This window comes from Sciurus carolinensis, chromosome 4 (genome assembly GCF_902686445.1).
Source record: "Sciurus carolinensis chromosome 4, mSciCar1.2, whole genome shotgun sequence".
Lineage (NCBI taxonomy): Eukaryota > Metazoa > Chordata > Mammalia > Rodentia > Sciuridae > Sciurus > Sciurus carolinensis.
In genome coordinates, this window is record NC_062216.1 from 160,392,680 (window position 1) to 160,414,599 (window position 21,920).

General features: G+C 34.1%; 1 protein-coding gene across 2 annotated transcripts in view; it reads left to right on the forward strand.

Annotated features, from left to right (window-relative positions):
• Window positions 1-21,920, forward strand: part of Washc4 (WASH complex subunit 4) — a 55,554-nt gene that overhangs the window by 10,616 nt on the left and 23,018 nt on the right. The window contains exons 7-19 of one of the 2 annotated variants that reach the window (XM_047549883.1): window positions 717-799; window positions 2,173-2,215; window positions 2,641-2,744; window positions 3,443-3,563; window positions 4,910-5,033; window positions 5,142-5,269; window positions 6,529-6,689; window positions 12,208-12,334; window positions 16,800-16,925; window positions 19,290-19,397; window positions 19,945-20,091; window positions 20,221-20,300; window positions 21,433-21,538. In XM_047549883.1, coding sequence (XP_047405839.1) covers window positions 717-799; window positions 2,173-2,215; window positions 2,641-2,744; window positions 3,443-3,563; window positions 4,910-5,033; window positions 5,142-5,269; window positions 6,529-6,689; window positions 12,208-12,334; window positions 16,800-16,925; window positions 19,290-19,397; window positions 19,945-20,091; window positions 20,221-20,300; window positions 21,433-21,538 — 1,458 coding nt within the window. Of the gene's footprint in view, window positions 1-716; window positions 800-2,172; window positions 2,216-2,628; window positions 2,745-3,442; window positions 3,564-4,909; window positions 5,034-5,141; window positions 5,270-6,528; window positions 6,690-12,207; window positions 12,335-16,799; window positions 16,926-19,289; window positions 19,398-19,944; window positions 20,092-20,220; window positions 20,301-21,432; window positions 21,539-21,920 lie in introns of those variants that run through there. The other variant, XM_047549884.1, reaches the window with a different exon arrangement.

The following is a 21,920-nucleotide window of genomic DNA, read 5'->3' on the forward strand; positions in this document are numbered from 1 at the left end:
GTGCTGACGATACACTAGCACATAAAACCAACAAAAAATATTGCTCTCATAGAGCTTAAGATTTAAAATAGTTTTAAATTTAATCAGATTTTAAATATTTTATATACACACTGTTTCTGTAGGTTTAAAAGTTGAGAGCATCTAAAAACAAATTTTCAGAAGGTCTGAGATACAGTAGACATGAATTTGTTATTTAATGACAAGTATACCCCTGGGATAATTGATATTTCACTAACTGTGTGCCAGGCCCACTTATAGATGATTAAAGGTACTTTAATATTTGAGTGATTTCTAGGGAAATCCTCCTGTTTTCTAAAACTGGCAGCCTTTGAGCTCTTTGATTTATTCAGATGTTCATTTATTCACTTAATAGCACAGAAATTGTTGAGCAGTAATCAAATGTTAGCTACCATGCTAGGCAATAGATAATTCAGAGAAAGACTGAGTCCCATTTAGAAGCTAACGAATAGCTAAAACCATTAGACTTAAAATAGAAGTATGAATGAAATGCAGTGGGAACAGAACTAGGAATGACCTGGGATACAGGAAATGAATTAATTGACTGCTTGAGGAATGCTTAAGTTATTTGACTTGTGGGTAACTGGAGATTTTACTGGAAAATGAATGTTTTTCAAAGATTCTTTACCATAAAAATTAGTACAAAAGGTGACATTTAAAAGGCAACTTTGTAACACATACTCAACTTATCATTTCAGGAACTGTCTTGTTTTGTTACGAGGTGCTATGAAGTGGTGATGAATGTAGTCCACCAGTTGGCTGCCCTCTATATCAGTAACAAGTAATGGATTTTAGATATGTTTTTTGCTTTTATATTAGAGATACAGGAAATTTTTTAAAACTAAATACCTGAAATAGTTTTTGTTCACTTATTTATTCGTCATTCTTTGAATGCTAACGATATTTTAAGTGCTACTTGATGCATATATTGTATAGGTTAATAGGACACAATTTCTACCATAGTACATGACCCCGTTATGTCTGAATGAGCATGTCGACCAAAAGGGGAAAAAAAAAAATCTTAGAAGAAATTTCACCATATAGAAAAAAGCTACTATGGAATTAATTCATGTGCCATGTTCTCTCTCTTTTTTCCTGTCTTATCTACGTTAATGGTTTCCTGACTCATGAGACTTTTTTTCTTAAAACATGGAATCCTGAGAAGGGTTGCTGAGGAATCTACCCTGAAAAAATTTTGTAGTTCTATAATCTTCCAAGTTTAGGGACCACTATCCTAAATTAAGAAAAATGATCAAGTTTTCCTAGAGCCTTTGCTGTTCTTACTACCACAAAATAATATCTACCATTTGATTAATTCTTTATACTTAAACATTGTTCTAAATGTGTCCTCCGTATCTTAACTCTTCATATATGGATAGAATGTATTTACTATTCCTCATTCTGATGCATTTCTCAGGTATTTTTTGTTCTGGCTTTTCACTGAAGTTATTCTTATGGCAGGAGAGAGTGACAGTATAGCTCCCCTTTCCAGTGTCTCCCCAGCTCCACCCCTGCCCCTGAAGAAGGAAATTAATTTGAATTTTCTCTTTATTTTAAAAATGTGTTATATAAAATATCTGTATGTATTTTAACATACAAGTACTATCATAAACTATTGTTAAGTAAATTGGGTATTTAGGAAGGAAGTGAAATCAAATTTTTCTGTGGCTTTTAACTTTAGTATAATCTTAAAAGTGTGTTTTTCAATAGGATAAGAACTAAGAAATCAATCTGACTGAGTAGAAGACTAGTTTCCAAATATCAGTTCGGGTAGGATACAAAGATTCTTGTTGGTAATTGAGGTATTCTAATAGTTATAAAAATACAAGTATCAGTTTTATTATTTCTCTGTCTTTATTCCAGGGTATGTCCTTTAGGTTTAAATGGCTAAGATTATTCATGGGCCTTATGTTGTCATGTCCCTTCCTGTCAGTAGGAGGGATAGCACAGTCTGAATACACAGGTCAGTTCCTTTCTTAGGAGAGAAGATGGTAGTAATTTCTTAGATCTCTTAAATTTTAATCACTGAAGCCTTAAGATGAATACATATTGAAATTCTAAGAGCTTTTGCTTATGTGTATATTCTTTGAAATAAGAATGAACTGTGAATTTAAAAAAGCAGTTTTCTTTAACTTGAGTATTATTTTATTATAGGATTGCACCCAAAATTATAGAGACAACTGGAGTTCATTTTCAGGTAATTTTTACTATGTTTTACTTTAGAGTATGTGTGATTGGGAAGTATAACAATTATACCAAGATTCTAGAGGATTTTTTTTTTTTTTTTCGTATTCTCTTTTCACTTGTGTAGTTTATGTGGCATTACTATCAGTGTAACTCTTGGTTTTCCTGGTAGTGACCCAATACAGATTCTTCATAGTCTCTTTGATCAGTGAAATAAATCTGCAGCGTCACAATGAAGGAAGAAATATTGTGCAAATTGTTCTCTATTTAAGACTGATAGTCCCATTTGAGAATTAAACCTGTAGCTTAACAAACTGATACACTCACTTGTGTTAACTGATTCAGTACTTAGCCCAAATATGTTTTACTTTAAAAATCTACATGAGATTTAATTTCTAACTAGTGACTAAATGATAATCATTAAAGGTTTTTTGACAGACTATGTATGAGCATTTGGGAGAACTGCTGACAGTTTTGCTCACGCTGGATGAAATTATTGATAATCATATCACACTGAAAGACCACTGGACTATGTACAAAAGGTACATCAATTAAAATAATTTTAACTGTTCTCTTACTTTTATGAAGACAGTTCTATAATTTCAGTTGGATTTGTTTGAAAGTATGATAAACCTATATAAAGCATCTTCTTTTTTCTTTTTGTCCCAGGGATTGAACCCAGGGGCACTTAACACTGAGCCGCATCCTTTTTTAAAATTTTTTATTTTGAGACAGGATCTCGCTAAGTTGCTCAGATCCTTGCTAAGTTGCTCAGGTCCTCACTATGTTGCTGAGGCTGGCTTTGAACTTTCAGTTCTCCTGCCTTAGCCTCCTGAGCCACTGGGATTAAAGGTGTGCATCACTGTGCGTGGCAAGCATCTTCATTCTTAAAGAATATTTGAATGTTAATTTACCTGCCTTAGAACTCTGATTTAATTTTTTTCCTTGGATTCTATTCAGGTGATGGCTTTTCCCCTGAATTAGTTTCATTTTATTACACCCTCTAAACTTTATTTTTATTTTATTCAGTTTATAAATATTCACTAAACATCTGGTATGTACAGAGCTCCAGGCATCTGAATTTAAGATGATACATAGAAGCACAAGAAAATTAAATATAATGCTCTAATTTTCTGCTTAAATTTTCAAATGTGTAAAGCCAAATAAGAATGAGCAAAAAGTTTGAGTTTTTAAGAATTCATTAGGTAGATTTAAGATCTTTTTCTTACTCTTCGACAAGGTTACTGAAGTCTGTACATCACAACCCTTCCAAATTTGGAATTCAGGAAGAAAAACTAAAGCCATTTGAAAAGTTCTTGTTAAAGTTAGAAGGGCAGTTACTTGATGGACTGATATTTCAGGTGAGTAGAGCTGTATCAGGCTAAAACCAATGAACTTGTTATAGTTAACCCAGCTAAGCATTATAGTAGGATACTTTTTAGAATACTGTTGAATTTGTTTTTCTTTAAAAGGTGCTTTGGGGCTGGGGAGATAGCTCAGTTGGTAGAGTATTTGCCTTGCAAGCACAAGGCCCTGGGTTTGATCCCCAGCACCGCAAAAAAAAAAAAGAAAAAAAAAAAAAAAGAAAGAAAGAAAGGTGCTTTGACTTAAAATCATTGTTAGTATATTAAGTGATAACTATTTCAATATCTAGTAGTAAACAAAAAAGTGTACTGATTGTACTAGGGGCAAGGGTTTTTTTAAAATTATGTAAAAGTAAAAAACTAAGGATTAAGATCTAAGTGTGTTAAATATTGTTTATTGTTAGATACCTCTAGATTAAGATTTGTAGATTACCTTGAAAAAGTCTGATGGATTCTTTCTAGGTTCAGGGAACATAGTGTTGGGTCTACATAGTTCATTTTAGTAGCTTCTAACCGCATATAGCTGTTTAAATTCTGATTAACTTAACTAAAAAACATTACTTCCTATTTTTTTTCCTAGTGCTGGGGATCAGACCCAGGGCTTCACATATGGTAGGCAAGCGCTCTACCATGAGCTACATCTCCATACCTGAAAATCACTTCCTTGGTCACAGTAGCCACATTCGATTGCCTAATAGTCACATGTAATTCATGGCACGCCTTTAATCAGATAGCACATTTCCATCATCACAGAGAGTTCTCTTGGAGAGGACTGATTTAAGTAGTGTCCCCAAGATTGAATTATATTCTGTTTTATGTCTGCTTCAGGGTAACTTTTAATTTATTTTTCACATGAACCCAATTTTAATAGAGTGATCCCAGCTTTTGTTTTTATGAATTTAACTGTTCATTAGATTCAGAAAATAAATGTTTTTGTTACTTATTCTTTTTCCAGGGGATGTTTCCACTCTTATTACAATAAAGTGCTAGGAAAGCAATTGTAAACAGAAAACACAGGTTCTATCCTTGAGAGTGCAAAGTAAAATAAAAAACATGCTTCCCAATGTGTCATCAGAAATATCTTCAATACACCTATTAAACATCACTATGTATCTCTTTATCCAGAGTTAGATATTTGGGGTTTAGTTTTTTTGCTTTCACTTAACTGTAGTCAGATATATAAGTACACACACATTGTCTAATCAAGAGGATTTAGATACTAGATTAGGAATCTGTTTCAGTTTTAATAACATTAAAATAACTAATTATGTTTATCGTATACTTTAAATGCTTGAATGCTTATGATGAGGAGTCTAAATTCTCTTTAAATATTTCCTGTCTAGGCCTGTATAGAACAGCAGTTTGATTCTCTCAATGGCGGAGTGTCTGTGTCAAAGAATAGCACTTTTGCTGAAGAATTTGCACATAGTATTCGCTCAATTTTTGCAAATGTAGAAGCCAAACTTGGTAATGTAAATCACATTTTTTAGATTTTTGTTTGCAAAACTTGCATTTCCTTAAAAGCATAATATAAATGTATTTTCCTCCTTTTCTCTTATGTAATTATTTTATAAGGAGAACCTTCTGAAATTGACCAGAGAGACAAGTATGTTGGAATTTGTGGACTGTTTGTACTGCACTTTCAGATTTTTCGAACTGTTGATAAAAAGTTTTATAAGTCTTTGTTGGACATTTGTAAGAAGGTAAGAACTTGGAACTTATTTTTTTAATGAGTAGATTAAAAAGATTTTGGATATAACTAAATATTTAAAATATATTGGGCTGGGGATATAACTCAGTTGGTAGAGTGCTTTCCTCGTAAGCACAAGGCCCTTGGTTCAATCCCCAGCACTGCAAAAAAAAAAAAAGAAAAAAAAATTTATTCTTATTTACAAAAACTAATTTGATAGTATTCAGAATTTTTTTTCCCTTCCATATTTTCTTATTGGTGCATTGTAGTTGTATGCAATGGTGGTATTTCTTGTTACACATTTGTACATGCACACAATATAGTAATACAATTTGGCTAGTATTTTTGATAGTACTCAGTTTTAAAATTCAAGCATTCCAGAAGTAGGTAACATAGTAAATGAAAATATTCTTTAATTCCACTTCATTGGAATATACAGAGAGCTATATATAAAGTGAAGTGGATGTTTAGATGTTTTTTTCTCATACATTAACTTTTACTGCTAATACTGCATTTTTCTTATGCTTTTTTCTTTTTCTTGTCACTTAGTCTCACTGTTAAAATAGAAAAAAAAATGAAAATAGTTTTTCTGCTTCTTTGCTATTTCCATGATACAATACCTGATTTCCAAATTGAAAATTTAGTTTGTAATGTCATCAAATTATATGGGATCACATGAGAAGCAGCCATCTTTTTCTTTTCCTCTCATTAAAAAAATTTTTTTTCACTATTAGTAGAGTAAAAGTAAGAACATTCAAGTTTTTATTTGCTCTTTCATCATAAGATCTGTGAAAGAATGTGTATTGTGTGTGTATACATGCCCATGTGTATGTGTTATTTTTTAGGAAGAATAAAATTGACATGCTCAGCACCAGAAATAGAAATGCTTTCACTTTATGCTACAATAAAATATTTGTCTCAGTGAGTTTTTTTGATTTTTGGTACTGGAGATTGAATCCAGGAATGCTTTACCACTGACTGTATCCCCAGCCCTTTTTATTTTTATTTTTGAGACTGGGTCTCACTAAATTGCAGAGTGCCTCTCTAAATTGCTAAGTTTTTGAGCTGTTCTCAAACTTTATATCCTCCTGCCTCATCTTCCTAAGTTGCTGGATTGCAGGCATGCGCCACAGCACCTGGCTCTATTAATGATTTTTTTTTGGTCTGGTTATTTTTTTGTGAATTGTATTCCATGTTCATTATAGAACTATTAAACAGTGTGTTGTTAAGCCTGCATTGAATATTTTTTCTCCCTTGTCTTCACTGTTTCAGGTACCAGCCATCACATTAACTGCTAATATTATTTGGTTTCCTGATAATTTTCTTATCCAGAAAATACCAGCAGCTGCCAAACTCCTAGACAGAAAAAGTCTTCAAGCCATTAAAATACACAGGGATACGTTCTTACAGCAGAAAGCTCAATCACTTACCAAGTAAGTTTCATAAGCAGTCATAATGAAAATATGTAGATGTTTTATATTGAAAGCATTTGAATTATAAGATCAAGGGTACTTATTCATTACCAGATAAGTTTGGGCCATCTCCAGGGATTTATTTTCTAGAAATTTAAAAAAAAATTTTTGTAGGCTAAAAGTCTGTTTAAAGTGTACGCAGTTTGTTCATAGATACACTTTTTTTAATCAACTATATTAATTTTTTTCTAAAGTGAAATCTGATTCATTTTTAGCATCAAACCCAGAGCTGTTTAACACTGAGCTACATTCCTAGTCATTTTTATTTGATTTTGAAACAGGGTCTTAATTGCTTAGGGCCTTGCTAAGTTTCTGAGGCTAGTCTCACAAACTTGAGTCCCTTCTATCTCAGCCTCCTGAGTAACTGTGACTGTAGGCATGCACCATCACGCCCAGCAGTGTATATCTTTTGATGACATCAGAAATCTTGGGTATTCATGATGATATTTGGAGGAGATGACTTTAACTTGATGCTCTTCTTTTTGCCTCCCTTTTTATTTACTTACCTGTATTTCTGTTTATTTAGTTTGCAGTACTAGGGATTAAGCTTAGGACTTTGCACATGCTAGACAAGTGTTCTACCACTGAACTGTTTCCCCAAGTCATTTTATTTTGAGACTAGATCTCACCAAGTTGCTGAGGTTGGCTTTTAACTTCAGAACTTTGGATCCTCCTGCCTCAGCCTCCTGAGGGGGTAGCAGAGATTGTAGATGTGTGCTACGGTGCCAAGCTTATTTTTATTTTTTATGAAAGTAATGTGTGCATTTATTTAAAAAGTCAAAAAGTGCTAAAGCTTAAAGAGAAAGATAATTGTTTTAAGCCCAGTTCTTCCCTGCACCTTAACCCTCTTTCTAAAAGAACACTTTTAACTCTTCTTCAGACATTATCATCTTTATTTTTTGTTTATCTCTAATTGGGTAAATTTTCATGCAGATAACAAAAATAATATAGAGACATGTTTCCATCACCAGCATCAGAAATTAATTTATAGCACATAGTTACATGAGAATACTGTGAAAATCACATGTCAAGTTGGGTGAAGATTTTAAGTGAAATGGCATGAGACTCTACTATTGACTTTGTTGTGTAAATGTAATTTATCTGTGATATGATGAAAGGCATAGCAGGGGTTCTTAACCACTTTCTGTTGATCCTGGTAATCAAGGTGAAATTGGATCTCTGCTTTACAATGGGGGAAGGAAAAATATTTCTGAAATATAGGAGATCCCCAAAGTATCTCTTAGGATCCACATATCTCATGATTAAAGTCAGTGGAAAATAACATTTCAGGTAGGTCTACTCATGGCAGAGATACCAGAGCTCTATTATACTCCTAAAACAGTGGAAGAGTGATGAAGACAAAGGTTTGGCTATAAAAAGGTGAATTTAATGTGAGATGGAGAGACAGGAATTGGGTTTAGTAGCAGTAAGTTAAAAAAAATGTGGGTAATTAAGTTCTTAAAAACTCAATATTCTTTTGTAGTGAGATGCAGTTGTTTAAAATGCCAGTATATCCTTAGATTACATAAATAAACATAGTTCCCAGGTCGTGGACCTATCTGGGAATCCGTTTTTTCGAATTCTTATTGGTTAGATCATAACTGGTGTTTGGATGTACCACTTTTTACAAGGGCCAAAACTCCAGCTGGATAAAGCTGATCATGATGGCAGAGGGTCTGGGACCTATGCCTTCTCTATTTAAGACCATGAAGAGTCTTTCTGTAGTTTGTCCATTAAAAGAGAAATCTGAAGAATTGATGTGGTAAGTTTCTTTTCTGAGGGTCATTCAAATTGAAGGGGGAACAGATTTGATCTATCTGGCTCCAGAAGATTAAATTGAAAGTGGAAGGTAGAGATAACGGATAGTAATAACATTTTAGAGTTTTTTACTACGTAGCTGACATTGCGCTAGAGGATTTACGCACTTTGTCTCGTAAACTCTGTAACAATCTTCTTAGGTGAGAAATAGTAAAAGTAAACCTGAAGTTTATGGAGTGCTCACTGTAAGCCAGTTATTATTTCAGGAACTTCTCATGTACTTTTTCTTTTATTTACCAGAAAAGCCCATAAACTAGATATTCATGTTATTGCCATTATGTAGATTAGAAAGCCTAGGTGCAGAGAGATTAAATTTTCCCAAGTTTAATGAAGGGGGCAGAGCCAGGAAGTTCAGGTGCTAGAGCCCAAACTATTAACTGCTATTCTGAAGTTTTTAATCCTGTTTTTAGAAGGAAAATTAAGCTTAGAGAAAGGAGGTTTGCCAGGCACATACTTAAGGACACACTAGAGTGGTAATTCAGACTGGTGTCAGTCCTGTTGTAGGGCAGGTAGAGTTGTGCAGGTTGCTCTGAGATAGTGCACCTGCTTCACCAGAGCTGTGTGCACATACAGCGTAGATGACCATCAGCCCACCAGGCAGTAGGAGGTGAGTCTTAGTAGGTGGAGATAGAAGTTCACTTTCAAACACCCCTCACATGCAAATTTTGTTTCTAAATTCTTTTGATTCCAAAGATATATATAATCATAGAGTTTCCAAGAACTAAAGGGGATAGTTATCTTTTTCATTCTCTTTGCAATTCTGCTAGTGAAAGCTGAAATTTACCTCACTAAAGTGAAACTCAGGAGAGGGGAGATACAATCAGCATGAGCTTTATCCTGACATTTTAAAGCAAGTTGAGGAGTAATACATCTATCTGAAGGTTGGGCTCAGTGTTATGTAAGTGAAGAGGAAACCGTACAGGAGTTTTCCAGCTCCCACGCTATATGCTAGATCCCAAGTTGTCCGTGCCCCAGCCACCTCCTTCACTGGGGTTGAAAGCCTGTGGTCGCTACATTTTGCTTTTCATTCACAACCATTTTGACCCTAGAAAATAACTGCCTTTACGGGATAGAGGTCTAAATCCTTATGTCACTCCCAGGTTGACTTAAGTGTTGCTGACATTGCTTAGTGCTTTTTATTGGGACAGGATTTTTTTTGTTTTTGTTTTTTCTTTTCTTCTTAGTGTTTTTCCTGTTTATTCTGTGAAAAGAAGCTGATAATCTGATGAGACTCTGGGGCATTTTTATGCTCTTTGTTAAACCTGAAGCAGTTTCAAGATCTGGCATCTGAATGTGAGAGTGATGGGCAAAACTAACATGAACCTCTGCTTTGTAGTCAGTCTGATCTAAGGCTGACAATGCTTTTTACTAGTTATTGCGTTTTGCATAATTTATTGATCTAGTTGCTCTCAGGGAATGCTACATAGTCGAGTCTCTTTTTCTGATCCTTGCTCATGACTCTTCTTTTTTTTTTTATATGAAATTACCAATATTCTGCCGTTTTTGACCAACAAAATTAGCAGTTTTTCACATACTCCACATAATATAATGAAACCTCTTATACTTCTCATTCAGTTTTAACACAGCTCTTACGAATTTCACTGGAATTATCTTATACTTTTTATTTACCCTATACATTTGTCTGCATGACTCCTTTCTACAACTCCTGTTCATAGTATTCTAGTGCGTCTCCTTCCAGATCCTTGCACTACAGACAAGATAGCCACCTAGGCTGTAAGTCCACCTTTATTCTCACGTGGAACACTTCATTCATCACACTCCCTGGACCATCAGATGCACCATCCCCACAGCTCTTACCACTGGGAGAAGTTCTTTCATTACTTCCTTCAAGATCTCCCTGAGTTGTGCTCTTGACTCTTTTGGCCATCTTAGGTGCCTTCTGAAAACTGGAAGTGCTGTTCTAAGACCTTGTTTTTTCACTGTTCCATACTTTTTTTTTTTTTTGCGGTGCTGGGGATTGAACCCAGGGCCCTGTACTTGCAAGGCAAGCACTTTACCAACTGAGCTATCTCCCCAGCCCTGTTCCATACTTTTAAATCAATGTTTAATAATATATTTCCAGCACCACTGGAAACAAAGCCAAAACTGACTGTTGGTGTCTTTTATCTAATGGAATCATGGCTCTGCAGAATCTGTTTTTTCTCAGAGTTTATGCTAGGGATTGCTTTATACCCCTAAAACACATTGCAGATTTTGATGTAATCCATTTTCAGACTTAGTTCTTGAGGTTGACAGATTGCCTGTCAGTGTGGCTACCAGCCTCATTGTGGGATTCTACCCTTAGTCAAGTGAGTATCTTCAGTCTCCTGCCCCAAAGAGCTATCCTTTGGCTAATTCTGACTGGCAATAGTCAGATATTTATTTACACTATCTGAAGAAGTTTTTAAAAAAAGAATGAGTGTTGTTGGATTGCATAAAAAGGAATTGTCTGTTTTTTGCTTGTAGTTTTTTAAAGAGGAAAAAAGGAAAACTTACACAGCTGTGGGTGTTAAAAGTTCCCATATACATGAGATTGTCTTAGATACATTGGCAGAGTGATTTAATGTTTGTAATCATTCTGAATAGTAGAATTACCCTTACTGATTGTTTTCAGAATGCAACAGCTTCCTGGATTTGGGCTTGAATATTGGTGTGGATGCTTACTAGCTGTCTGATCTTGGCACATTGCTCCTGGGTGATAGTTTCCTATTCTATAAGGTGGAGATCTTAGCACCTCCCTCATAAGGCCATTATGAGGACTGAGTGAGTGAATTCTGTAAGTGCTTAGAATAGTGACTGGTAGAAAGCATTCCTTAACTGTGAGCTGTTAAATTGAGATTATGACCACTGCCATTGTTCCTTTCTGGATCAAGCTGTCATTCTTTTATCCTGCATTATTACAGTAACTTCCTAGGTGATTTTCCTAGGAAAACCATTGTCCCCTCTACAGTTAGTCAGACAAAGTGATACTGATCCTCTTTCAGTTAGATTAGGTCACTCTGATCAGACCATCTGGTGGCTTCCCATGTCTCTCAGTTGAAATTCCTTCTTCCCACAAGGCCTTCCAGTCTTTTCCCCACCCTTGAGCCCCCACCCCTGTACTTCTCTGTTCTCTTTCCTGCTCACTGTGCTCTAGTCATACTGATTTTTTGCTATTACCTAAACATTGCCAGACACATTTCTAAATGTCTTAGGACATTTGCACTTGTCACTCACTTTCCTTAAATTCTGTTCTTATATATTTTGCCTTGATTACTCATTCATCTTTTTCAAGCTTGGCATGAAGTCAATGAGCCTACTTTGAACACTCTTTAAAATTGTACCCCTGTCCCAGACCCTACCCCTTTCCCTGCGTTTTTTCTCATAGGATGTATCATCTAACATCTTTGAGTTATTTTAAGATTTTAATTTTTGATTTCTTGATTATATAACTCTAGAATATAAGCTTCACAGAGGTAGGGATTTGCATCTGTTTTTTTCTCAATAGTAGAAATAATGCCTCACCTGTACTGGCACTCAGGAAATATTTGTTGAATAAGTAAATTGTATCTATGATATCTGTCTTTTGAAATGGCTGCTGTAAGGAAAAATTTTATTCCAGCAACATGATAAAGTAAATTTCTTTCCTGTGCTTAGTAACCCCCATATTTTCCTTTGTTAGAGATGTACAGTCTTACTACGTCTTTGTGAGCTCATGGATGATGAAAATGGAATCTATTTTATCTAAAGAGCAGAGAATGGATAAATTTGCCGAAGACCTCACCAATAGATGTAATATTTTTATACAGGTAGTTGCATCTTCTTTCTTAGAATATTTGGGGCTAAATTTCTTTCTTAATTTATAGAAATTACACTTAGAAAAAACTGGGAAAGGATAAGGGTGTATTTTTAACAATTTGTGTTAAAAACAAATTGTTTTGGTTGTCTGGATAAGTATGCCTTGTTAATTTGGATTTCCTAATACCCAAAGCTCTGTGTTCCTTTTAAAGCATGTCTTTTTAACTGTAGCTCATAAATTTTTGTTTTGTATTTTCATTATCAGTTGAAAATATTTTAAAATTTTAATTGGGATGTAGATCTGTGGGTTTTTAAATGATATTTCTTCATTTACAAATATGTAAGGATTTCCTAGTTATCTTTTTATTTCTGATTTGAAGAAATATTCAGGTTATTTGTTTCAAAATTTGTAAAGGCCTAGTTTTTGCTCAGCATTCATAAACATTTCATGTGTACTTGGAAAGAATGTAAAATTTACACTTGTCAGTTGCAGTATTCTGTACACGACAAAAGGTATGTTTATAAATGATTTTGTCTGCGTATTCTATTAGTTACTGAGAGAGTTGGTCAGAATCGCCTACCATTGTTGTGAATTTGTTATTTAGTTGTGTAGTTCCCTCAGTTTTTGTTGTCTTTTTGGAGAATGTAATAAAGTTTAGAATTGTTACATCTTCTTGTAGAACTGGACTTTTTATCATTAAGAAATGTGTGTTTGTCAACTGGGGATGTAACTGAGTGGTAGGGCATGTGTGAGGCCTTGGGTTAGATCCCCAGCACCCTATCCCTGCAAAAAATACATGTTTATCTTTAGTAATGCTTTTTGTCATGGGTCTCTTATGTGTGATATTGACATAGCTATAGCAGTTTTCTGTTAATGTCTGCATGGTATATTTTTCTTGATCTTTATACTCAGACTTTTTGACTCCTTATGTGTGTCTCCTGTAAGTAACATATATTTTTTTCCCCAAACTGATAATCTTTGTTTTTCATTGTACCATTTTTAATGTATGTCACTAATGATAAATATATATTTAAAACTATCACTCAACTAGTTGTTTTCTATTTGTCTACCTTTTGTTCTATTTCCCTTTTCCTTCCTTGTGAATTATTTTTATCATTTTATTTCTCCATTTATCTAATAGCTTGTTATTCTGTATTTTACTGTTCTTTTGAGATTATTCTGGAGATTTAAAGTGCATCATTTTCTTACTCACTGTCATATAACTTACTAGTTTTACCACTTTCCAGATAGTGTAATGGTTTTAAACTACTTGAATTCTGTTTATTCCCCTCTCACCTTTTGTATTGCTCTTGGTAACTTTGATTCACTTTATATTTCAAATATCAAAAGCATTTTTGTGTGGGAGGGGTTAGTGTTAGGGTTAGAGTTAGGGTTAGGGAGGGGGCAAGAATGGAGGAAGGAAGGACTGTATAGAGGGAAAAGAGGGGTGGGAGGGGTGGGGGGAAGGGAAAAAAATAACAGAATGAATCAAACAACATTACCCTATGTAAATTTATGATTACACAAATGGTATGCCTTTATGCCATGTACAAACAGAGAAACAACATGCATCCCATTTGTTTACAATAAAAAAAAAAGCATTTTTGCTGTTCTTTTTGTAGTCAGTGTTCATCTAGATTCACACTGCCATATGCTTTCTGTTGCTTTTCACCTTCCTACTTTTGTTTTTCTCCTCTTCTGTCTTCCTCTCTCCCTCCCTCCCTCCCTCCCCCCCTTCCTTCCTTCTGGTACCAGGACACTGAACCACATCCCCAGCCCTATTTTGTCTTTTATTTAAGGCAGGGTGACTTTCATCCTTCTGCTTGTGGAATACCTGCTAGTAATTCATTTAGCATGCATTTCTTTTAATGAATCACAATATTATTTTGGTCTGCATATGTTTTCATTTCAATAGTTTTGCTGTGTTAGAATTATGGGTTGGCTGGGTTTTTTCATCTAGCTTTTAAAGGTGTCATTGTCTTTTGGCTTGCCTTGTTTTTGTTAAGTTAGCTACTGATTTTGTTGCTTTTAAAATATAACATCTTTGTTTAATTACTTGCAAGATTTAGATTTTGGATTTTAGCAATATTATTGTGATGCTCCTAAGTGTGTGTGTATGTGCTGCTTGGGATATGTATTGCTTCTTGAATTTGTGGGAAATTCTAGTCACTCCTCACTACTGCTTCTGTTCTTTTCTCTTTCTGTTCTTTTTCTCTATATCTAATCTGCTGTTTAGGATAGATTTGGAACCCAGCCTAGCACAGTTAGTCTAGGACTCTTGGCAGCCTGGATCACATCAACCCAGTCATGGATTGAGATGATTTGAAGGGATTCAAACTTCTGATGGCTAGTTTTTTTCCAATTCACCCTTAATTGGGGGAGAATGCAGGTAATCAATCGTTTAGAGTCCACAGAGCCTGGGTGGTTTAACAGAACTCTGCCCCCTCCTTGAAGGCCTGCTTTTATTCCTCTTTCCTGGAGACATTGTTGAAAGGTGTGCTGTGCTTCTGTCTTTAACAGAATTTTCTAAGGCAGATGTTCTAAGAGAGAGCAACCCTAAATACTGGCTCACTTCTTTGGGTTTCTGTCTTCTCCTAGGTCTTGGCCTCCTATTTTCTTACTTTCTTGCTAGCTCTTTGATGCCTTCCAAGAGATTTCAGAACTGTTTTGCTCATCTTTTCTAGTTCTCAATGAGAAAGGTGATTCATATTATTTATTTTGTCATTAACATTAAGGTCACAGACTCCTCTCTCCCCATTTAGATTTTAAAGTACATCCTTCATGTGTAGCCGGTACACAGATTAATGATGAATGGAGTGACGTGGGCCCAGGTGTTCTGTACTTCAAGCCCCCTATTTTATTTATTTATTTATTTATTATTTTATTTTTTTTGGGTGCTGGGGATTGAACCCAGGGCCTTGTGCTTACAAGGCAAGCACTCTACCGACTGAGCTAACTCCCCAGCCCCTCAAGCCCCATATTTTAAAAAAAGGGAAATCTTCTTTTCTGCCTGCCATAGTGTGGTAGGAGATCAGTCTCTCTCTTCTTGACAGATAAGGATGAATAGATATCTCCTTCCCTGTTCCTTTGTTTCTGCTTTGTGACTTTTCCCAGTGTGGCACTAGGGCAGGGTTATTGTGAGGTGTGTAGCTGACAAGGTAAGGCTTGCAAGTGGGCCCCATGCTTTGGTCTTAATATCACTTTTCTTACACTACTTTCTCTTTGATTTCCTCATTCTCTTAATTTAGCATGTCTCTTCACCGCAGAGTGAGTAGTGGATCAGATAAACCCACTTCTCACCCTGTGTTGTGTATCATTCCTTAAGTGGAGCCATGGTGACTGCTTCGAGAGAACTTTCTTATGAGTGGTGGGGCAGGAGAAAAAGTTTGACAAACACTGGTGTAGAGCTTGTCTTCCTTGCATCTATCCCCAATTCCATAGTTGGTTCATCTCTAAACTATATGTGTATATTTTTGGGAGCTGTCCAAGCCCAAAGAATTGCTATCCTTACCTTTGTGTTTCTGGGTGTCTCCTTTGGGTTTAAAGGAAAACATATTTGAGCTGGGTGTGGTGGCACACACCTGTAATCTCAGGACTTGGGACCCTAAGGCAGCAGGATTGCAAGTTCAAGGCTAGCCTCAGCAACTTTGTGAGACTCTATTTCAAAGTGAAAAATAAAAAGGGCTGGAGAAGTGGCTCAGAGATTAAGTGCTCCTGGCTTCAAACCCTGGTACAAAAAAAAAAAAGAAAAATTGAGAGTTAACATCCTTTTTTTCCTGTTTTCTTATTCATTCTTTCCCTGCATTTAGTAGAATTAATTTTTTTTTAAACCTTAAAAACACCTGTGCTTCCTTCATGAATTGAAGGGGAGGAGGCAGTCTGTTCTTATTGAGCTGGAAGGAAAAAAGGCCTCATTAGCAGAGAAAGGATAGCAGATGGACTGTGGAGAGTGGTCAGGGGATTGGTCTAGGGAAAGAGAAAAGGCGAAAGTGACTTGGAGCTCAGCAGTTTGCATGTCTGCCTTGGTCAGAAAGTAAATCTCTCATTTTTTCAATTTCTTGCTCCTTAGAGTCTTCAGTTCTTGCCCTAACTGGCAACAAATAGGAGTCTTTATTCTCTTTCCTTGGCAGGAAAGATAAGGAAGGGTAGATACCTCCCTGACATCCAAACTATTTCTCTGAGATTTTTATTTTTTATTTTTTTAAGGAAAGATTTAAAAACTAATTATACACTATAGTTTGAATAGTACTAATCTTCTGGTTTGTGGTAGTCTAAACTTTTAAGGGCTGCTTTAAATTTAATGTTGTCCCTGAAAAGAAGAGTATTTCAAAATTTTAAGAACTGGCTTTAAAAGGAACTTTAAAACATTAGTTATTGGCAAATTGGGGACTAACTGCTATTACATAGAGAATTAAGTTTTGAAGAAATGAAATCTTTTCTTATGGTCATACTCAATGTTTTATTTTCTTTCACAGGGCTTCTTATATGCATATAGTATTAGTACTATTATTAAAACCACGATGAATCTCTACATGTCCATGCAAAAGCCAATGACCAAAACCTCAGTTAAGGCATTATGCAGGCTTGTTGAACTTCTTAAGGTAGGTCTTAAGTTATTTTACCTTGCCATCATGATTGAAAAATGACCCAGGCTTAAAATAGACTGATCTTGTAACATTTGACTTTTTGTTTACATGAGAACAAAAACTTGTGAGAAAGTGTACTTCCCTCTCAATTAAAAGAAATTTCTGATTATTGTGAATGTTAATTACAGATGCTTCTTGACTTAGGATGGAGTCATGTACTGTTAACCATATAACTTAGTCTAGTCCACCTTGATATACCTGATATACTTACATTAGCCTACAGACGGACAAAATCGTCTAACTCAAAGCCTTTTATAATGAAGTGTTGATTCATTTCATGTAGTTTATTGAATAGTATACTGAAAGTGAAAAGCAGAACAGTTTTATGGTTATGTAGGCTTTTATGTCATAAAGTAGAAAAATTAAAGATTGAGGACTGCCTATATATTTAAGCTTTATTGAAGGTTAAGATAGCAAGAAAGGAAATAATGTTTTAGTAGTATTAGTTCAGGTTTAGTTATGGAAATTTTAAAAGCCTGTTAAATGAGTTTAAAAAAACACTTATTACATTATCCATTATTTTTTATTTGTATATCCATTATTTTATAACATTCACATGCATATGAGATTAGTTAATATGAAGAGTTTTTATATTTAGAAAAAGTGCTATAATCTTGTGCTTTGAATATAGAGGTGATCATATGAATTCAGAATTATAGTACTTGTGGAAACATAAAATGTTTCTTAGCATTCACTATAAATAAAAAATAAAACTTTTGGGAAGGAGAGCCCAACTTATTTATATAAAAATTGAAATTAAGATGTATTGGTAAATTTCTGCTAATAGTGGATGTCCGATTTGTTTAGGAAATAAAGATTTTCTTTTTTGAGATTGTACCTTTGGATTTTCAGTCTTTTTTTTTTTTTTTTAAGATATATTACCTGTTTTCTATTTATGTTTTTTAAATGAAATAAAAATACAGATGTGAGTATATATAACATTTAAGTGTAGTTAAAAAAAAATAGTATCCCACTTAAGAAATAGAGTGCTGCTAGTGTTTTCAAAGCCTCCTGTGTGTCCCTCCTGGATTGCATCTCAACCTGGCCCCTCAGAGGAATTCAGTGTTCTGAATTCTGTGCTTATTCCCTTGTTTATCTATTTAGTTTACCACAATTGGACGAATCCATGAATCATTTATAGTTACATATGACTGTGAAATTTATGTTGATGGAGTAATACTTTATATACATTTCTTGATTTGTCTTTTTTACTCAACATTTTGTATTAGAATATGTTGGGATGAGCAGCTGTAGTACACTGCTTTCCATTGCTGGTGGCTTGCCTCTGGGTGGATTTCAGGGTGGTTTCCAGTTCTTGCTATTATAAACTGAGCTGCCGTTCTCATGTTTCTTGGTGTACCCATGCAGGAATTTTTCTAATGTAGTATATACCTATGGGTGGGTTGCTGGGTTGTATGTTATGTATGTTTTCAACTTTAAGATGATGACAAATTGTTTTCCCAAATAATAATGTCATTTTATATACCTCCCATGTATATTTGACTTCCTGTTATTCTCTACCTGGCCAGTCCTGATGTAGATTATCATCAGAAATGCTTGGGACCAGTAGTTTTAGTCTTGATTTTTTTTTGCTTGTTTATTTTTAGAATATTTGCATATGTGCAATGAGGTATCTTAGGAATGAGATCCAAGTCTAAACATGAAATTCATTTAGGGTTTCATATATACCTTATGTAAATATCCAGGAGGTAACTTCATATAATGTTTTTTGTGTGCCCACTTTTTGACCACGACTCTTCACATGAGGTCAGAAATTTTCCATTTGTGGTGTCCTGTCAGTGCTCAGAAAGTTTTGGTTTTGGATCATTTCAAATTTCTAATTTTTAGTTTAGGAATGCTTAGTCTGTATTATCAGGCTTTTCAGGTGTTTTTGTTTGTTTTAGAAATTAGTGGGTATAATTGGTTATGATTTTTAATGTTCAGCCCCTATTGATGGTAAATATTTGTTCGATTATTTATTGTTTCTTTTGAGAAAAATGTGTTCATGTCTTTTTTTCAGTTTTCAATTGGATTATATGCCTTTAAAAATCATTCTTTTGGAGTCTGTGTACATACTGAACACTAATTTTTTATACTTGGCAGATCCTCTTTTCATACTTTGGCTTACCTTTGGCTTTATTTCTTTGACAAACAGAAGTTTATAATTTTAATATAGCTGAATTTTCTAATTTTTTATGTTGATACTTTTATATTTCATTTACAAATTCCTTCTCTTGCCTGAGGTCAAAAAGATATTCTTCTGTAATTTTGCTTGAAAGTTTTAAGTTGATCTTCACAAAATTACTTTTGATTTTTAAGGCCATAGAGCATATGTTCTACAGGAGAAGCATGGTTGTGGCTGATTCAGTTTCACATATAACACAGCACCTTCAACATCAGGCTCTTAATTCTATTTCTGTAGCCAAGGTATGCAAATTATTATATATTCAGCATAATTGTTAACCTTTTTTTTTTTTTTTTTTTTTTTTTAGTCCTGTTGTTTTATATGTTTTCTAGCTTAACTTATTTATTCCATTCTTTCCAACATAACATTCTTGGTCATCTATCTCCATGGTGTTTTATGAGTTTTATTTAGAATTATCAGTGTTATCTACTCTGAAATTGCAGCATTTAATACATATACTTTTATTAAAACTGACATTGTATGTACTTTTGAAATCAATGCATCATTTTGTAGAGGTGATTTCTTATTAGTATGCAAAATTCAAGCAGTTTTTAGAAGTGATTTGTCATTAAATTTATAAGGAAAATTTAAAGTATGCTCAATACATTTGTTAGTCCCATCAGTGCTAAGACAAAGTTACAGAAGTACAAAACATTATATAACAAGCTCAGTGGGAATGGTGTTTATGTTCTCTTAAGCTGAATCATGAAAAAGATAAAAAGTTTTTCTTCTGAAACTTTGGTCATCATGTCAGAAGCAAAATTAATAGTTTTCTGTTTTGTCTTTAAGAAAAGAGTAATTTCTGACAAAAAATATAGCGAACAGCGTCTTGATGTGCTCTCTGCTCTAGTTTTGGCTGAAAATACTCTAAATGGACCAAGCACAAAGCAGCGGCGACTTATCATTTCTTTGGCACTAAGTGTTGGCACACAAATGGTAAATGTATTGCTGTTATTTATGGAATAAACATAAGGTCTGAGATTTCACAGTTCCTTTGTTATTGATCTAAGAAACCTGTCTTTACTTTGATTGTATCTTCTATGCCTTTTCCCTGTTTTCTGATAGAAAACATTTAAAGATGAAGAACTGTTTCCACTTCAAGTGGTCATGAAAAAGCTGGATCTTATCAGTGAACTTAGAGAACGGTAAGCAGGACTGGTGTATATAATAATACTCAAAAAATGGGGCTATTAGGAATATTTTCTTCTTAGCATAAAGAGAAGTAAAATTCAGATTGACCATTAGTTGTCTCTATTTTCTCATGAACTAAGTGAAATTGGGACTAGGGATCATATTTATTGAGCTTTTCTCCTCCATGAAGCATGCAACTTCTATAAAAGCTCACAGGAGAAGAGCAGTGTACCCAGAGCATTTGGCAGATTCTTGTGCATGTTGTGATTATTATGCTGATTATCACTAGTGGGCTTTTAAAATTGCTGCTTTATGGTAAAGCTTTATCAATTTGTGAGAAACTTAGAGATCTTTGACACATGGTGTCCTATAATTTTTTTTTTTTTGAGGTAGAAATTTTAATTACAATGTCAGTAGCCAGTCACATTTTTGCAGGTACTTGTGAGTGACTTTATTGTTTTCTTTTTGTTGAGTAAACAGTAATCTTCCTTACTGTTTACACAAGAGAAAATGAGCCTTCCACATTTTGATTTCCGGCTGAACTATGTTACAGCACAATATCTTAAATACTCGTAATATTTTTAAAAAAATTCTGAACCCAATATGATTTTGTGGTTGCATTTATTTTCCATCTTTGGAAGAAATATTAAACCTTCTTCATTATAAGGTATTTAATGATCATTTTGTTACCTTATAAGGTGTGAAATAGTCATTTGGTGACAGAGACTATGGATAGGTTGCATGTGACTGGATTTTTGCATTATTATAGTTTTTTAAGTTTTACTTTCCAACTTGGAAACAGGTAAAATGATGCATGTGATGCAATAGTCATATTAAATAATATTGAAAATAAATTTGTTTTAAATTCTTTAAAAGCTACCTATTATTTTTTGAGAATCTGATTCTGTACATATATAAAATTCTGTCAGTGTCAGGTATTGAAGAGTTTTGTTAAAATCTTAGCTCAATTTGAAAAATAATTATTTTGTGATTTTTCTGTACTAACATTGGGTGAAGTGATACAGGGAACATAAAATGAATAAGACAGGCCTCTTGCCCTTTTAGTATGTGTGAAATCATTCTTTTATGTTGTTTTGGGAAACTTTAATTTTGGTACCACTAATTCCTATAATACTTATATCGCAGAGTTCAAACACAGTGTGACTGTTGTTTTTTATACTGGCATCGAGCTGTCTTCCCAATTTATTTAGATGATGTGTATGAAAATGCTGTTGATGCAGCTAGATTACACGTAAGTAAAGAATAGTAAAGAATAAGCTCATCATGTTTTACTTTAAGTTTTAAAATAGGTCATCTGATTTAATAAACTATTTTAAAATTGATCTCTAATACTGTCTTGAACAATGTTATGAATATCCAATAAATGTTTCTGTGGTTTAATTTTATGTTAATACGAATGAAGTAATTTTAATATATTTAACTTCTCCCCACTTCTTCCTAATCATTCTCATTTCACTTGATTTTAATTGGTGTCATAATAGTCTTGATATTTACTCATCAGCAAACCACATGTTATTCAACATTTTTGTTTATGGAAATAAATGTGTTTCAATGCACAAAATAGAAAAGGATAAGTTAGTATAACATTTTAATGTATTTAGTTAAATTACATA